The following is a 15,279-nucleotide window of genomic DNA, read 5'->3' on the forward strand; positions in this document are numbered from 1 at the left end:
AATTGAGCATTAGGCAACGGGCATGCAGGATTCGAGCTCAACGTCCAATATTTAAGGAACCAATTCATATTATAAGGTAACCCTAACATCAGTCCCTATTGGGGTCATGTGATATAGTTATTAATTTATATCAAGCTGCCTTCAAGTTTAAAAATAAAAATAATAAGATTAATTTTTGGTTTTTAGTTATTTTATGAGATAATATAAGATAAACTAATGATCATAATAACCTGAATAAAAAATGGGTGAAGAAATTGGGGAATATTTTGACTATGTTTGGAAAGTATTCTCAAGAATAATCTTTTGCTTTTGAGAAAAAAAATATAAAAATATATTTGGTTGTCAATTGTTTTTAAAACATATTTTTGAAAATCATTTTGAAGATAGATTATTTTTTTTATCATAATATATTTTAATTGTTTCTAATTGATTTAACTTATTTTTTAGGATTTTTTTCGATGACTTTTTAATTTTTAAAAAATTGTACAAATGTGAAACTTATTGAAAATAAAGTATTATAAATGTAACGACCTATACCTAATCATATAAATGTAACAACTTATATTTAATCATATAAATATTGTTTGCTATGGATTTAAAGAGGTTTTCACGGTTTTAAAACGTATTCACATGATTAAAAAAAACTCATAAATATATAATCTCAAAAACTTTTTTCCTTCTATCTAATGTGGGGACATCACAAACACCTCATTATGAGGTTGTGAGACTATCAGACAGATACCATGCACGAAACCAAACAAATCATTACATCGGAGTTGATGATCGACTTTGATACCATTTATAATGACTCACACTCAACCATATAAATATTGTCCACTCTGAGTTTAAAAGGTCCTAACGACTTTAAAATGCATCTATATGATTAAAAAGAGTTTATATTTATATAGTATAAAAAACTTTATCTTCTATCCCACATAAAAATAAAAAAAAATTTTAAGAATTATTTGAAAACAAAAGGTTTAAAACATTTCCAAGGTTTCAAATAAAATTTTATTTTATAAAACATCATTTTAAAACTTGTTTATGAGAAATTGTTTTTTAATAATTATCTTCAGAAAACTGTTTTGATAACTCCCACACACCCCATGCCTATTGATAATATAAAAACAAAGAACGCTATGTTGACCAGCGAATTATTGGTCTTCTTTGTCCACTTGAAATACATCCGTTCCAACCTCTTAATTATGGTTCCATTACTTACTGCGGGGTTTTCCTCAATCTATGTATGCTTCCTTGGATTAATTTCTTTTGCAAAAAAAGGGCATATTTACCATCTTAGATAGCTTTTGGAAATCATACACATGTTACAGATGGGACACCTTTAATAACTAAAAAGGGCGAGACGAATTCTACCATATAAACATAGTTGTTTGTTTGCGAGTCACACTTGGCAACTCAACTTTGATTCATAGAATTGGGGCAAACAGTGCCCCACGGCGGACATGGGGGCTGTCTTAGATACAATATTCTGTCAAAAAAAAAGAAGAAAGAAGGTTTAAAGAAAGATCTCCAGAGACAGTTAACGACAATGAATTATAGCCAGCTTTAGTGGGTTCCTCAGATTTTGTTAAAGCTGTCTGGAAAAAAAGTGGTCCCAAGTTTGTGAACTCTTGAGCTCAATAGCTCAATTATTGATGAACTCTTTGTCCAAATGTTGATCGCCGAGTGGAAGATGGTACTAAGAGTATATTTTTCTTAATATTATCTATGAAAAAATTTATAATGTGTTTGATATTGATTTTAAAAAATATTTTTAAAATTATTAGTAGTTGAATGATAAAAAATTTTAAACTTTAAAAAGATTAAAAATATTTCCTACAATACAATTATTATCGGACCAGAAATTTTCAATTAAAAAGCCATATTTTATCCAATTCGGCCTCAACATGACACAGATTGGTCGGAGGACAAGATGATATTTCTCTAATAACAGCGTCCTAGAGCTAGGCCATCATTTAAAAGAAATATGTAAAATGACATATCTTTGGCAATGATTTATTATCGGTGGTACAATTTCTCAAATTAAGATCAAAACCAGTTTAACTGAAACATAAATATCAAGCACTCGTCGCAAACCAAGAGAACTTCGAAATCACATAATAGACCTTTGGGCCTTCTTGCAGAGAATTATTTGTAAGAATTTCAATGGCATTTATCCTAAGTATGTTTCGTATTTTGTACATTGAACTGTAAATCATGAGAAATACCCTTTAAACTTCTCTCTAAAACTACTGATTTTGGGTATTGGATTGATCAAAAAGGCCTTTTGAGATCCTTGAAATCCATCGAGTCAATGCACTCCAACCTCTCCCTATGAATGTTCAACAATTTCAACAACTCAGTTGCCTTCTCCTTTGTTCGGTCAGAGCATCCAACCTGTAAGAGCAACAAGAGCTTCTGAAAAGCACCCACTTGAAGAGCTTCAACAAGGACGCTTCCATCTTCCCTCTTCTCATTTTTGCTGAGCTTCCAAAGGATGGAAACTGAGAACTCGGTAGCCAAATCAGAAACGCGCAATAACTTCTTAACCAGAACAGGCATGGTTAGAGCATGGCCGTAGGCCCTTTCCCTCCCTTCCTCGCAGCCGCAAATGCCATCAAGAACACCCAATGCCTTCTCGCATACGCTTTTCTCAGAGTCCACCAGTAGTTCTAGGAGCAGCTCCACTAACCCCATCTCGACAAACCTTACTTTGGTATCTTCATTTGAAGGAGATGATGAAACCATATGGAAGATGACCACCAATGAAGTTTTTGTTGCAGTAGGGCAAATGGGCTCTTTGACGAGCTTCACCAAAGCTTCTTTCACTCCTTCTATCTCAGACAAAGCATACACCTTTCGTTTATCTGAAGAAAGTAGCTCTTTCAATGTCGAAACAGCGTTCCCTCTTGCTGACAAATCTCCAGACTTCAAAAGCCATACCAAACAATTCAAAGACGCAGCTGAGCTAAGGTAAGATTTGGCTTCTCCATCAAGAGGAGACATCCAAGTGAGAGCCGCCAAGATATCCTCCAAGACTGCAACATACTTATCGAAAGAGGCGCTCGAGAATGCTTCAAATGCAGCTGATAAAACACCAGCAGCCCCATTGGCAACAATGCATCGCTTGTTGCGCTCGCTCTCCTTCCCCTTTGACTTCATCTTTGCCACCAACTCCCGGCACCCAGCTTCATCCTCTCGCCGATAAGCCATCTTAAGCTTGGAAAGTATATCTGTAACCTCGACAGAACTCAAAGGAATTCGAGGCGTTGGGATCCTCTCAATCCCATAAGACCGGTTCTCGACACACCAATCCTGTATCATCTTCCGAATTGTGTGATTGGGTATCGGCTCCAGACTCCTCAACACCTGGTTGGTAATGGGGCAAGTCCGGTTTCCGGCTTCAATCCACATCTCGATGCTCTCACGATCATATGTGATCCCTGTGGACAATGTAACCGGATCTTTCATCAAGTCCAGAGATATCGGACACCGAAAATGATTAGGAGTAGTCAATTCCATGCTTCCAATATCATCTTCTGCGTGTTGCTGCAGCTTGGCTGCCCTCCGCCCAGCTCTCCGCCTTTTCCAAGAAGAAATCATTGCCAATAACCGGTATGAAAATTTAGGTAATTAGTTCGGAAACGAAGGAAATCTACAAGTTGTGGTGTTGGGTTTGCGTTCGACAATTGAATAAACTGATGATAATCTTAGGAGGGCATCCACAGATATATATACACACACGCAAACATACACGTACAGCTGTGCTTTTCACGCGTTCAACCTTCAAAACTCGGGAAAAAAATTTGAAATATAAAAGGGAAAAGGAAACGTTCAAACCATGGACATAGTAAGAGGGTGGGGAGAGGGTTTTTTGAATATTGACCGTTGAAACTGAAAGTTTGAAATGGTAAGCTGAACGGAATGAGTTTTATGAACAGTGATGGAATTTGGAAAGGAAGGGGTTGTTTATTTATATTTTGTTTTAACAAATCAAAAGTTTGACTGAGGGCGTCAACGGGGGGCGGTGGACCGACCGACCTTTGGCCTTGCGCCACGTCATGCGCGGAGCTTTGCTCCTACCCGTTTTTACGCGCACTTTACGCGACTCCGACACTCTTTCATATTTTTTAATTTGTACGCGATTTTAGAATTGTTACCATCCAAATTCTATTCGTATTCTTATTCCTATCAAGGGAAGGAAGTAATTGAATCGTCGGCTACGTTATCATGAAACATGAAAAAATAGGGCATAAATTAGAATATCTTAAAAATCATTTTTAATTATAATATCTTATTTTTAATCATTATTCTTATTTATATAATTATTTTTTTAATACAATTTATATTTAAGAGATTAATCATTTATATTTTGATTTGGATATTGAAGCTAAAATACAGAAAAATTAAAAGAAAATAGAAGGAAATACTAATAAAAGATAGAAACAAAATATAATTAAAAAAACTTACATATATTTAGAAATTACGCCTTGACAATTATTTTTGAGAAATTTTTTTTATTCCACAAGTAAAAAGTAAAAACCCATATTTGATAATAAAAAACTATCTTTTGTTTTTTATTTTTAAGAGTAAAAAGTATGATATTTTTATAAAATATTTTTTAATTATTTTATATTAAAATTATTTTTAAAATATATTTAAAAATAAGTTAAAAATATTTCATATTCTCAAAAAAATAAAATATTAAAAAATTATTTTTTAAAACTGTTTTAAAAAAACAAATAAGGTTTAATACTTTTATTTTTAAATAAACGAAAAACTTTTAAAAATGTAATAAATTCAAGCATAACATAGATTCTCGTATTTTTTTTTACTTGTCAAAATAAATTAGCTGTTCTATTATTCTATAATAACACGTACAGGTAGCGATGACAACTAGCAAAGATATGATTTCTTTGTACTTGTCTTGGGTATGATGGTGATGGTTTAAGATAGGTGGCCTAACCCATTTAAAATCAGGATGGCCCCATCCCTAAGGGCCCTTGATCTCTCACAAAATGGGAAGTGGGTGGGAGTCTGCCATAAATCAGGGACCTTAACATTGCTTGTGGTGTGGTAGGGTTTTCCCTAGGGCAGCTGAAATTTGTTAAATCCGGAATTCAGGGCTGTGGCTTGACTTTGGCCGTGCCTAATTGCCTAGTGAATAGTAGGTAAACAATTTGTCCTTCACAGATTTACAGCATGAAAATTTGAACCATGACCACACGCACAGTCCAACCCTAATTGAATACCGCGTTGAAAGTAAAGGGGGTTCTGGTGCGGGTCAATTTGATGCATTAAACAGGGGTTGTCCTCCAGTTCTACTTCTTCCTAGGTTTTGCGCCGTTCCAGGTCTGCACGTAGGGGAGGAGTTGAGGCAATTTCCGCTTTGGCGCTTTCATATTTCCACTAGCTAACAATGATAACAAATTCTAGAGTCTCGACTTTGAGTCAAATTTTGTGCCTAAAGTAGTTTAAAAAAATAATTTTTTAATATTTTATATAATAAAAATATATTTGAAAATTGATATGTTTTCAATCGGTTTTAAATATTTATAAATTTGTTTTGAAAATAATTTTATATTTAAAAATAGTCTTAAAAAAAATAAAAATAATTAAAAAAACATTCTCTAAAAATACTCCGTGTTTTGTGTTTTCTTAATTTTTCTTATTTTTTAAAGAGAACAATTACTTAGATTGATACTTAGTCTTTAATATTTTTTAATTTAATATTTAAAATTTTAATCACTTCCATGGCTTTTAATAGCTTGTTTGCAATAGTTTTTGTTTTTGGGTTTAATTAGAAATTAAATTTAAAAATTTAGCGAGTAATATTAATATTATAAAAGTTTTATTAAAAATAAAAATAAAAATTGAGTTTTTATAAAAAAAATATATTTTAGCTCATATACTAAACATTTTTATCATAAGTTTTATTGAGTAAAATTAATTAAACAAACATTAAAACTCTTATTAAAAAAATTTAAAAGTATTCAAAATCTTTATTTGGTTTGTCTTAATATATACAGCAATAAATTCAAACAATAATAAAGAAGTTATTAAATTTTAATTGATTTTTTATTATTTTTGTTTCTTTCAAACTTTTCCACATCGAGTAAAGCCTTGAACAACCTCAAATTATGCCATGAATCATGACAGACTGAGGAATGAAAATAGAATATGGTTTTGATTTTTGGAAAATAATTTCTAACCAAATTGAAAAACTTTAAAGAAATTCTGAAATGACGTGTTAAAAGTAAAAAAAAAAATAGTCAAAGGGATCGCCGCGTGGTTACGAGTGGGCCGGTAGAGCCTAAGCCCATTAGATGGAATTTTGAAGGGGCCTTCCAGGCCCAAAATTGACTTTAGACGAAGAATAAATTAAGGAATATTAGGGTCCAACCCGTTCGGAACTCAGACAGGACCTTGTGGCAGATGTTGCTCTCAAGTGCCAATTCACACATTCACACAAAACTCAAGTTTCATTCCTTGGGACTTCGAAATTTCTTGCGTGATGCCCACTTGGTATACCAGAAATATCAATAAACCCGATTATTAAAATTGCTCAAGGTAACCTTTTTTTGGCTTCTAACATCTACTTTTGCTTGACACGTATCTTCTTTCTATTTTCTATTGTAGCCCGACATTTGAAGGAACTAAGAGACGGAGACTTAAAATTTCAATTTATATATTTATTTATTTTTTTCAAAAAAGATATATAAGGTCCTAAATTCCTAATACAATATGAAAGTATACTTTCTTGACAGTATGATCATACGTACACTTATGTCTTACTTATTATATGATTTGATTATTTTATTTATTTTATGTTGATTTTATTTTTTGTATCTTGATTTTGTTTATTTATATAATTCTATCTTTATTTAATAATCTAAATTTCACTTTCTTTTTTCATTAATATTTTTCAACACATAAAAGAACCTATGAATATGGTTGCCCTGGAGGGGAGGAGAGGAATGTCCCGGGGGGCGGGGGGTGGGGTTGCACTCATCATGAATGGATTGAGCATGCTTCACCTAAAAGCACGTGGTGTCCCAATGCCAAGGGTGTCGGGTGTTGACATGCTGAAAAGTGGAACTACCTTTCTGGTCCTTCAACACAAATTTGTGTCCCTGAAACATCGGCTGTCCCATCCAAAATCTTGGAGGAGGTATAGATCCTTTAATTTATTTTTCAATAGTTTTTTATTTTTTATTTGAGTAAAAAAAATAAAATATTTTTATGCTTTTTGTTACTTGAAAATTGTTTTTAAAAACAATTGGCTAACACCTTTATTTTGAAAAATAATAAAATGTTTTTTTTATTTGTCAACATCAAAATGGGCACACTGTGAGATACTCAATTGGAAAGCAAATTCACGTTTTTACACAACAAAAAAAAGTAAAAGTTTCATAATATTTGTCTCATAAAAGGGGTTGAGTGCATTTTCCATGATTGATTGGGTCCTGTATATCGGTTGGCATGAGTCATGACTAGTGACTAGACTTTGTTAGTTGGAAAAAAAGTTAATTTCTTACCTCATCCTCATCCACTTTTCATCATTTTATTACCAACTCCTGATTTTAAGCCACCACCCAATATGATGTTTTTCAAACCACTATTATATCACTACATTGGATATCACACGAAGTGGGCGGCTTTCCAATTTTTAGCCTCCAACATCTTCATCATCCACACATCAATGTTGTCATGGTGCCCCTTTCAAAATAATTAATTCACGTTGTTTGTATTCTACTCTTATTTGTTTACTGATTTATGTCTTGATTTCATTCATTTGTACCATCATTTGGTAATATGTTAAATAATTTGGATAATTTGTTTTTCCTACACTAATTGCAACCTCGCCGTGAAGGGCAGGGTGAGTGCCAATGTGCCGTGCACCCATGATGTGTGCAAATTGTCATGACCACCATGGTGCGTCTTCTACGAGACCAAACCGCTTAACTTTGACCCGTCACATGGTCCAATAAAGATCATTACCAGACGTGGAACCCACGCCTAATCACCCAAAATCTCATTTAAGAATAACTTCAATTGAGTGTGAATTGAAATTAACCGGATAATCCGGAGAAGGAGCAAATAATTCACAAGTAGACATGATGACCATGAATCATGCAGAAAGTGGTGGGCACCTAGGAAGCGACTGCTGGGGGTGGAGAATATTCGAGTGGGAAGTGGGTAGGCATCTGAATGTGAGTTCTCTCCCTTTATCGTCTATTTGTGGATTGGGTTGAGTGAACAGAAAATTTGGCATATGAAACAGACATGGGTGGGTTGGTTATGAGCTGTAAAGATGGGGTTGGATGTCCTAATCTCTCAAAACGTCACCATATCCCTTGGGTTTACTTGTGAAAAGGGCGGTGGTGGTCGTGGCATCTCTGCTATATCAAATCCAGATTGGGACATCACTCATGCCCACCAACTCGCTACAAAATCCATTTTTGTCATTTTGATTCAATGGTTATGGTTGCCGTACTCCCAACGAATTGTTCCAAGGCACCCAACACATGGACCATGGTCATTATCAACAATTATCAACTCTACAGGCAACAATAAAATGAAAAAAAAAAAAAGAAAGAAAGAAAAAAAAGGAAAACCAATGTTGTTGCATTGGTTTCATTTCCTCAGTCAATATAACTACGAAGTAAATATCAAATCCCTTTTATATCTGTTTTCCAAACTTCTAAAAAACACAGAGGAGACTACAAAGAGAAGACATCTCCAGCAAAGATAAAAGAAAGAGAACAAACCTTACAAGAACAAACGAAGAAAAGAAAGGATGGAGGAGGAATGAACAAACCCAGCATCTCATAACCATGAACAACAACTCCACTTCCGCTAGTCTTTCTAACCATGAGCTAGAACTCGCTTCCAATATTCTTTCCTCAACCATGCCTACCGCCCATCTGCAGATGTAAATGATTCTGCAAACCCATATGGTCGAGTGGGAATGCTGGTCTGGGTATTATCAGCACTGGCAATATAAGATGATGAAGAATCCAATTGGCTACTTCCTTCGAATGCCTGCCACTTCTTGAGCGCCTGTGGTAAGGTCATATCAAGGTCAATTCCATACATGTCTTCGGAATCTAGATCAGCGGGTTTCCAGAGCTCAACAAGAGATGAAAGCACATTGACAGCATGGCTCATGTCTGGTCTTTGATAAGGCTCCCTCGCACAGCAGTGGCCAGCCAGCTCGGCAACAGTGCTGATACTGGCAAGGGTTTCTTCATCAAGATCAATTGTCTGGTCGATGGACTTCTGGAATGACTCCTTGTTAATTTGCATCCTCCGAAACCAAGTGACAAGATGCATGCTCTCCTCGGGCTGAGTTTCATCGAGTGCTCTTCTTCCTGAGATAATCTCCATCAGAATCACCCCAAAGCTGAACACATCAACCTTGGTAGTTACTCGTCCCGTTACTGTCCAGTCAAATGCAAAATTTCAGTCAGTGCCAAGAAGAGGTTTTGACTAATTTACAAGAAAGACAGCATTCCAATACCAATTCATAGATTGAACTTGCTGAGGTATCTACATTCAAATTGGTTCATCATTATCAAACATTCACACCAGCATTTGGACACCCAACAGGAAGGGAAATTACGAGAAAAGAGAACTTCCATATTGTTGCCTACAGCTCTTAAAAATAGATCACAAAGTATTGATTAATGAGTGTAATTCACACCCATACTAAGAATGAATCCATCAGTAAAGTACATTAAATAATGACAAACTTTTCTTGCAACCTCAGAAACTGTCCTACAGCTCCAATGTAAAAATCTTTCAAAAGTTAACGAGAACATGGTAATATACACAATCAAATGCAATGTAGAACCAAAGAAAGGCATCCCAGAATAATATACACAATCAAAATGCAATGTAGAACCAAAGAAAGACATCCCAATATATTTGGTTTCATTCTGCTGCATTCAGTAATTATTTGTCAAAAAATAAGGATATTATTACTTAGAGCCCATGTTGTCAAAGCAACAGTGAAATGCAAGAGTGTGTTTGACAGTGATTACGGAAAGTGTTTCTAGCATTTTTATTACTTGAAAAATAAATAATTTCAAGTATTAAAAAGACTAAAAACAGTTCTTAGAATCACTACCAAACACACTCGAAGTTGAATACAGGAGGCTTTCAGCCTGTTTGATAGTGTTTTTTTTTTTTATATAAAAAAAAAAGCCTAAAATGTGTGTGAAGAAAAATTAGTGTTTGGCAAAATTTACGAAACATTTTTAAAAATTTGAAAAACCACTTATAGTGTTTTGTGGGAGAACACTTGATAAGCGATTCTCCCAAAAACACTTAAAAAAAAAAAACACTTCCACAAAAATATTTCAAGTAGAAAAGCTTTCAAACACATTCTTCTCATTAGGTTTACCCTTTTTAGTTCAAAGTGCATATTAAAGTCCCATCTGTAAGCTCAACACACATGATCTATCAACCAGATGGTTCAAGGAGCTACTTCATGGTTGGCACTAATGAACTGGTTATGGAACTGTGTTCTTGGTTATCCAATCAGGACCCAGTGGGCAGATAGAGGTTCCCAACTCTGTAACACTGGTTTTAAATGTCATAATGGAAAATAGTTGTAGCAAGGGAATACCACTAAATTGTAAATGATGAAACAAATTGCTTCTGGTACTTTCATAATTTTGGAAACCTAAATGCAGAGTCTGCTAAGTAAATGGGTTCTAAAGAGCCTCATTTTTTAATATGTAGATTCTCATCCTTGGTACTTTTTCTTGTTTTCTATCCCAGTTTTATGATGTCTTCAAATGTTGTTTTTATGTTTGCATGTTGTTTACATTGCAAACTTAACATCAAATCAGACCTCTCTGCTTGTGTATTGATTTCAATAAGCACAACAAACACAATTTTTTTCTATCTAAGCATACAAAAATGACAGAATGATGTTGAGAATCCCAATCTAAAAATGAGAAAAGTCATCCAAAAATTACCTGCATATTCTGGTGCGAGATACCCAAAAGTTCCTGCTAGTCTTGTTTCAATTGAGGCTTTCCCTTCTGGGGCAAGACGAACCAATCCAAAATCTGCAACTTTAGCCCGCATATCATCCCCAAGGAGAATATTGGAGGGTTTAAGATCCCTATGGATGAAACTCTGATGGGCTAAGCCATGTAGGTATTCAACACCTCTGGCAACATCCAAGGCAATGCTCAACCTTTTCATCCACTCAAGGGGTTTCAACCCTTCCTCCTTCCAATTAAATAGGTGCCTACTAAGAGTCCCCTGAGGCATGTATTCATAAACAAGGAGCCTTTCATTTCCATCCAAGCAATATCCTAGAAGTGCAACCAAATGCCGGTGTCTAACCTTGGTAAGAACAGCAATCTCAGATTTAAACTCTGTTAAACCCTTCTCACTCACCACTCCAGATTCCATCCTCTTCACTGCAATCTTTGTCCCATCATGCAATTCCCCCTTGTATACAGTTCCAAAGCCTCCTCTTCCCAATACATTTTCTTCACTAAAATTGTTAGTCACATTCCTTAAAACTTGAATTGAAATTACCATGCTTCCAGCCTCAATCATTTGGATGTCACTAGGCCCACTACTTGCGTGACTGTAAGTTTCACTCCCTCCACCATTAACACTTGAATTAGCAATTGTGATTTTAACAGCATCATTATCTGACCCTGAATGACGAGGATGAATCACCATTGTGTTTGGACTCTGTACTCTCCCAAAGTGCTTTTGTCTTGTTCTATAGAAACAGAAACCTACCAATCCAATCAAGAAAACTGCTCCAACAGAACCAACAACACTACCCACAATCACTACAGTGTTAGATTTCTTGCCGCCATTTCCAGGAGAATCTGCATCAGGTGAGGTTGGTGAGTCTGGAGGACCCCCAGATGGAGTTCCTGGATTTGGGGCATCACCACCCTCTTTTCCAATATCAGGATTACCCTCAGTTTTTACAATAACATTACTCCTAAAATTTGGTATTTGGCCATAAAGTTGATTGTTTGAGACATCAAGCTCCCTAAGGTTCTGCAGATTTGTAAGCTCCGCTGGTATGGTACCCGTGAGATTATTATCAGCAAGAATCAATTTTTGCAATGAACCAAGAGTGGAGAAGTTTGAAGAAATGGTACCCGAAAGACCCATTTTCTGCAAATTAACAACTGCAATGCCTCCATCATCACAAGTGAGTCCAAACCACTGGTCACAAGGGTCATTCCCTTTCCAATTCTTGGCAAGACTACTCGGGTATCCCATGGATTTTGCAACCTCAAGTAATGTATTAACGGTTTGACTACAGGGACCAGGTTCAGGCAAACAAAACATGTTCACCCCCACCATATCCGCTGCAACAGAACTTGCGAATTCCGGCATGGGTCCCTGAAGCAAGTTATTGGTCAAATTCACCGTTTTAAGAGACTTAAGGTTCAGTAAGGTAGATGGAACAGGACCCGTGAATCCATTATCCCTCAAATTCAAATCTTGCAGATTCGTTAAGCTGGAAAAATCGGGCAAAGGACCTGTAAAACTATTCATATTCAACCAAACCTGTGTCAATGATGTCATGTTCTGTAGCACTTCAATTGTACCATTAAGTTTGGAGGCACTCTCTTGCCCATTCAACCACAAAGTCTGAATTGAAGAACCAGAGAAGCTGGAAGGCAATCCACCTTCCAGAGAATTAAAAGCCAAATGCAAATCCGTCAAACTAGGGAACGCTTCGAAAACTTCAGGAATTTTTCCAGAAATACCAGCAGAATTAGCAGAGAAGGATTTTAGTGAACCAGCCGCCTGAAGACTCACCGGAAATTCCCATGGAGAAAAGGGGTTGTTGTCTAGAGCCACGGTTTGAAGAGATGTCATTCCATCGAAGAAACCAGAGGGTACGGAAGTGAAATTGTTGTTGCTGAGTAGGAGTCTCTGCAGAAGACTCAACCTAGATAGACTCGGCAGTGGCCCACTCAGTTGGTTGTACTGCACCTCCAATATCTCCAAGGCAGTGAGGTCGGTCAGATTCGAGGGGAGAGTACCCTTGAGATTCTTTCCTCCGATCTGAATCCGTGTGACCCGTCTATCGCCATCGCAGCTCACACCGTCCCATTTACAGGGGTCGGAGTCGGACCACCCCAAATCGGAAGGCTGGTTGAGATTCTTCTTCAAAACCTGCATTACATCGGCATCCCCGGAACTGGACTGAGACTGCACGTTAAGGGTGAGGGCGAGGAGACAAACAAGAACCACACAAAGCTGGCCCCGCATCTTCCTCCAGAAAATCAGACCAAGAAAACTGAAATATCGGATACGGCGGTGAGCGAGTAGTGATAAAAGAAACAAGGGGAGAGAGATTTCTAGGGTTTAGGGGGGCATTGCGTTTGATTGACGGGAGAATTGGAGAAGGAAAGAGATGGAAAACGGAAGCGGGTGTTCTGTTCTAAGAGAGTAAGCGGCGGAGAGGGAGAAAAAGTTGTGGGGAATTTGTGTAAGAGAAAGGGCGTATTTTGGAGAAGAGGGAAATAGCTGGCACGTGTGGGCCCACTCATTTTAAAAGCTTCTCTGCAAACTGTGGGCCCATCTACTTCACAGTTCACACTACATGCACCCAGTCATTTGCCCATAAAATCATGGATTTCTCTTTAAAAAATTATTATTAAAAAAAGAATAATTTAAAAGATAAATAGAAAAATAATTGTAAAATCAAGCCATAATTTCCTTTATAAAAAAAAAAAAAATTATATTACATCATCACACTCCGAGTGCCATGTTTTTTTCCTTTCCTTTTCTTTTTCCCTCAAATTTTCTATTTTTGATTCCATTCGGTTCTTCTCGAATATAAGGAAAAAATATCAAGAAAATCCGCTACTCCTTCTGTCAGTTTCTAGACTAATTAAGCATTCAGTTTGTGCCAAGTGGTCTGAAGACTCTGAACTGAAACGGATTGAACCCATCTTGATAATGTTTAGTCAGACCACGAATCAACATATCAATTTTCTAATGATTATTTTAATTTAATAAAATATGAAATCCTTGATAGGCGGGATGCGATGTGAGGGGGTGTAAGCCTGTAAGCCGAACATTCGGAAGTATGTCTAGATTTTATTGTTTAAATAATATCTACTTATGATTAGTTGACCAACAGACGTGTAGGCTTATTACTTAAATCTTTTTTTTTTTTTTCCTAATAAGAATAAATTAATATTAGTTTAGTCACCGAATGCGCCAGGTCATCTTTGATTCATCATGTGTTTGCAGGGATTTTTATTTTGATGACAAGTCTACATATACTCAATTAGGTGACGTGTGCGAGGCCGGCGGTCCAGCTGGCTATTTATTTATTTATTTTTCTTTTCCGTGTTGTGTTTATTATTACTTGATTTACTCATCCTAGAAAGGGAATAAAACCATTTTCAATATAAAAAAAGAAAAAATATTTACTTATACAGCTAATATGTTTTGGTTTGGATATTTCCTGCACAATCGAAGTCTTCAAATTTGGAAAACAATTTCTCAAAATTTAAATTCTATCGTTTTACCTATGGGGAAGATCCACGTAATAATGCTTGCAGTAAATGTAAACACACCCCCCACCACCCCTTTTTTTTTATTTTTTATTTTTTAAAAAGAAAAACATTTTCTCCAACCTCCTCCAATCCACCCTAATTTCTTCTTCCTCTGCATCCTTATTTATTCCAATTCTAAACCTAATAAAATCTTTGAACATTTTTTTTTTTTAAAAAAAAGGAAAGGGAGCAAAATAGAAAACAATTTCTAAGGCTTTATTCAGTTGGTATTTTTGAAAATTGTTATGGAAACAATTTTTAAAAACGGTTTTTGATGTTTTTAGAAATTTAATTATGTTTAGGAATTGAATTTTGAAAAATAATTTTTGCTTTAAAAAAATAATAAAAACATGTTTGATTGAGTTAATAAAAAGAGTTTTTTAAAACCAATAAAACAAAAACACATGTTTGTAAGTTGTTTTTATTTTTAATTAAGTATTTTATTAAATGAACTTGATATTGTAAATATATAAATAATTTTTAAATTTACACTTCATTTAAATTTAAAAAATTATTTACATCATTTATAATTTTTTTTATACAAATGATTATTTTATAAATATGAGTAATTATATTTAATTCCAAATCATAAGTAAATATAAAGAACCTTTAGAGATGACAAACTTCCTACAAAAGTCCCCTACCAAATAGTTGGAAGATAAACCAATTAGTTGAGTAAGAAATCTCCTTGAGAGAGTAACCTATT

General features: G+C 35.3%; 2 protein-coding genes across 2 annotated transcripts; both read right to left on the bottom strand.

Annotated features, from left to right (window-relative positions):
• Positions 1-1,988: 1,988 nt before the first annotated feature.
• LOC117922979 (U-box domain-containing protein 21-like) lies at positions 1,989-3,901 on the bottom strand. The gene has a single exon (XM_034841261.1). It carries the CDS (start codon positions 3,601-3,603, stop codon positions 2,275-2,277), a length of 1,329 nt encoding a protein of 442 aa, XP_034697152.1. The 5' UTR covers positions 3,604-3,901; the 3' UTR covers positions 1,989-2,274.
• Positions 3,902-8,602: 4,701 nt separating this feature from the next.
• Positions 8,603-13,491, bottom strand: LOC117916790 (receptor protein kinase TMK1-like). The gene is made up of 2 exons (XM_034832963.1): positions 10,989-13,491; positions 8,603-9,443 (listed from the first exon to the last, which is right to left on the bottom strand). The coding sequence occupies exons 1-2, from the start codon at positions 13,273-13,275 to the stop codon at positions 8,917-8,919; spliced, it is 2,814 nt and encodes a 937-aa protein (XP_034688854.1). The 5' UTR covers positions 13,276-13,491; the 3' UTR covers positions 8,603-8,916.
• Positions 13,492-15,279: the final 1,788 nt, after the last annotated feature.

The sequence above is a fragment of the Vitis riparia genome, chromosome 1 (assembly GCF_004353265.1).
Source record: "Vitis riparia cultivar Riparia Gloire de Montpellier isolate 1030 chromosome 1, EGFV_Vit.rip_1.0, whole genome shotgun sequence".
NCBI lineage: Eukaryota > Viridiplantae > Streptophyta > Magnoliopsida > Vitales > Vitaceae > Vitis > Vitis riparia.

What these genes read in the sequence shown, in the direction of transcription:
- LOC117916790 (XM_034832963.1), bottom strand. Translation starts at nt 13,275, where the DNA reads ATGCGGGGCCAGCTTTGTGTGGTTCTTGTTTGTCTCCTCGCCCTCACC. An exon ending in TCTCGCACCAGAATATGCAG is followed by an intron (nt 9,444 to 10,988) that starts GTAATTTTTGGA and finishes TTGACTGGACAG; the next exon opens with TAACGGGACGAGTAACTACC.
- LOC117922979 (XM_034841261.1), bottom strand. Translation starts at nt 3,603, where the DNA reads ATGATTTCTTCTTGGAAAAGGCGGAGAGCTGGGCGGAGGGCAGCCAAG.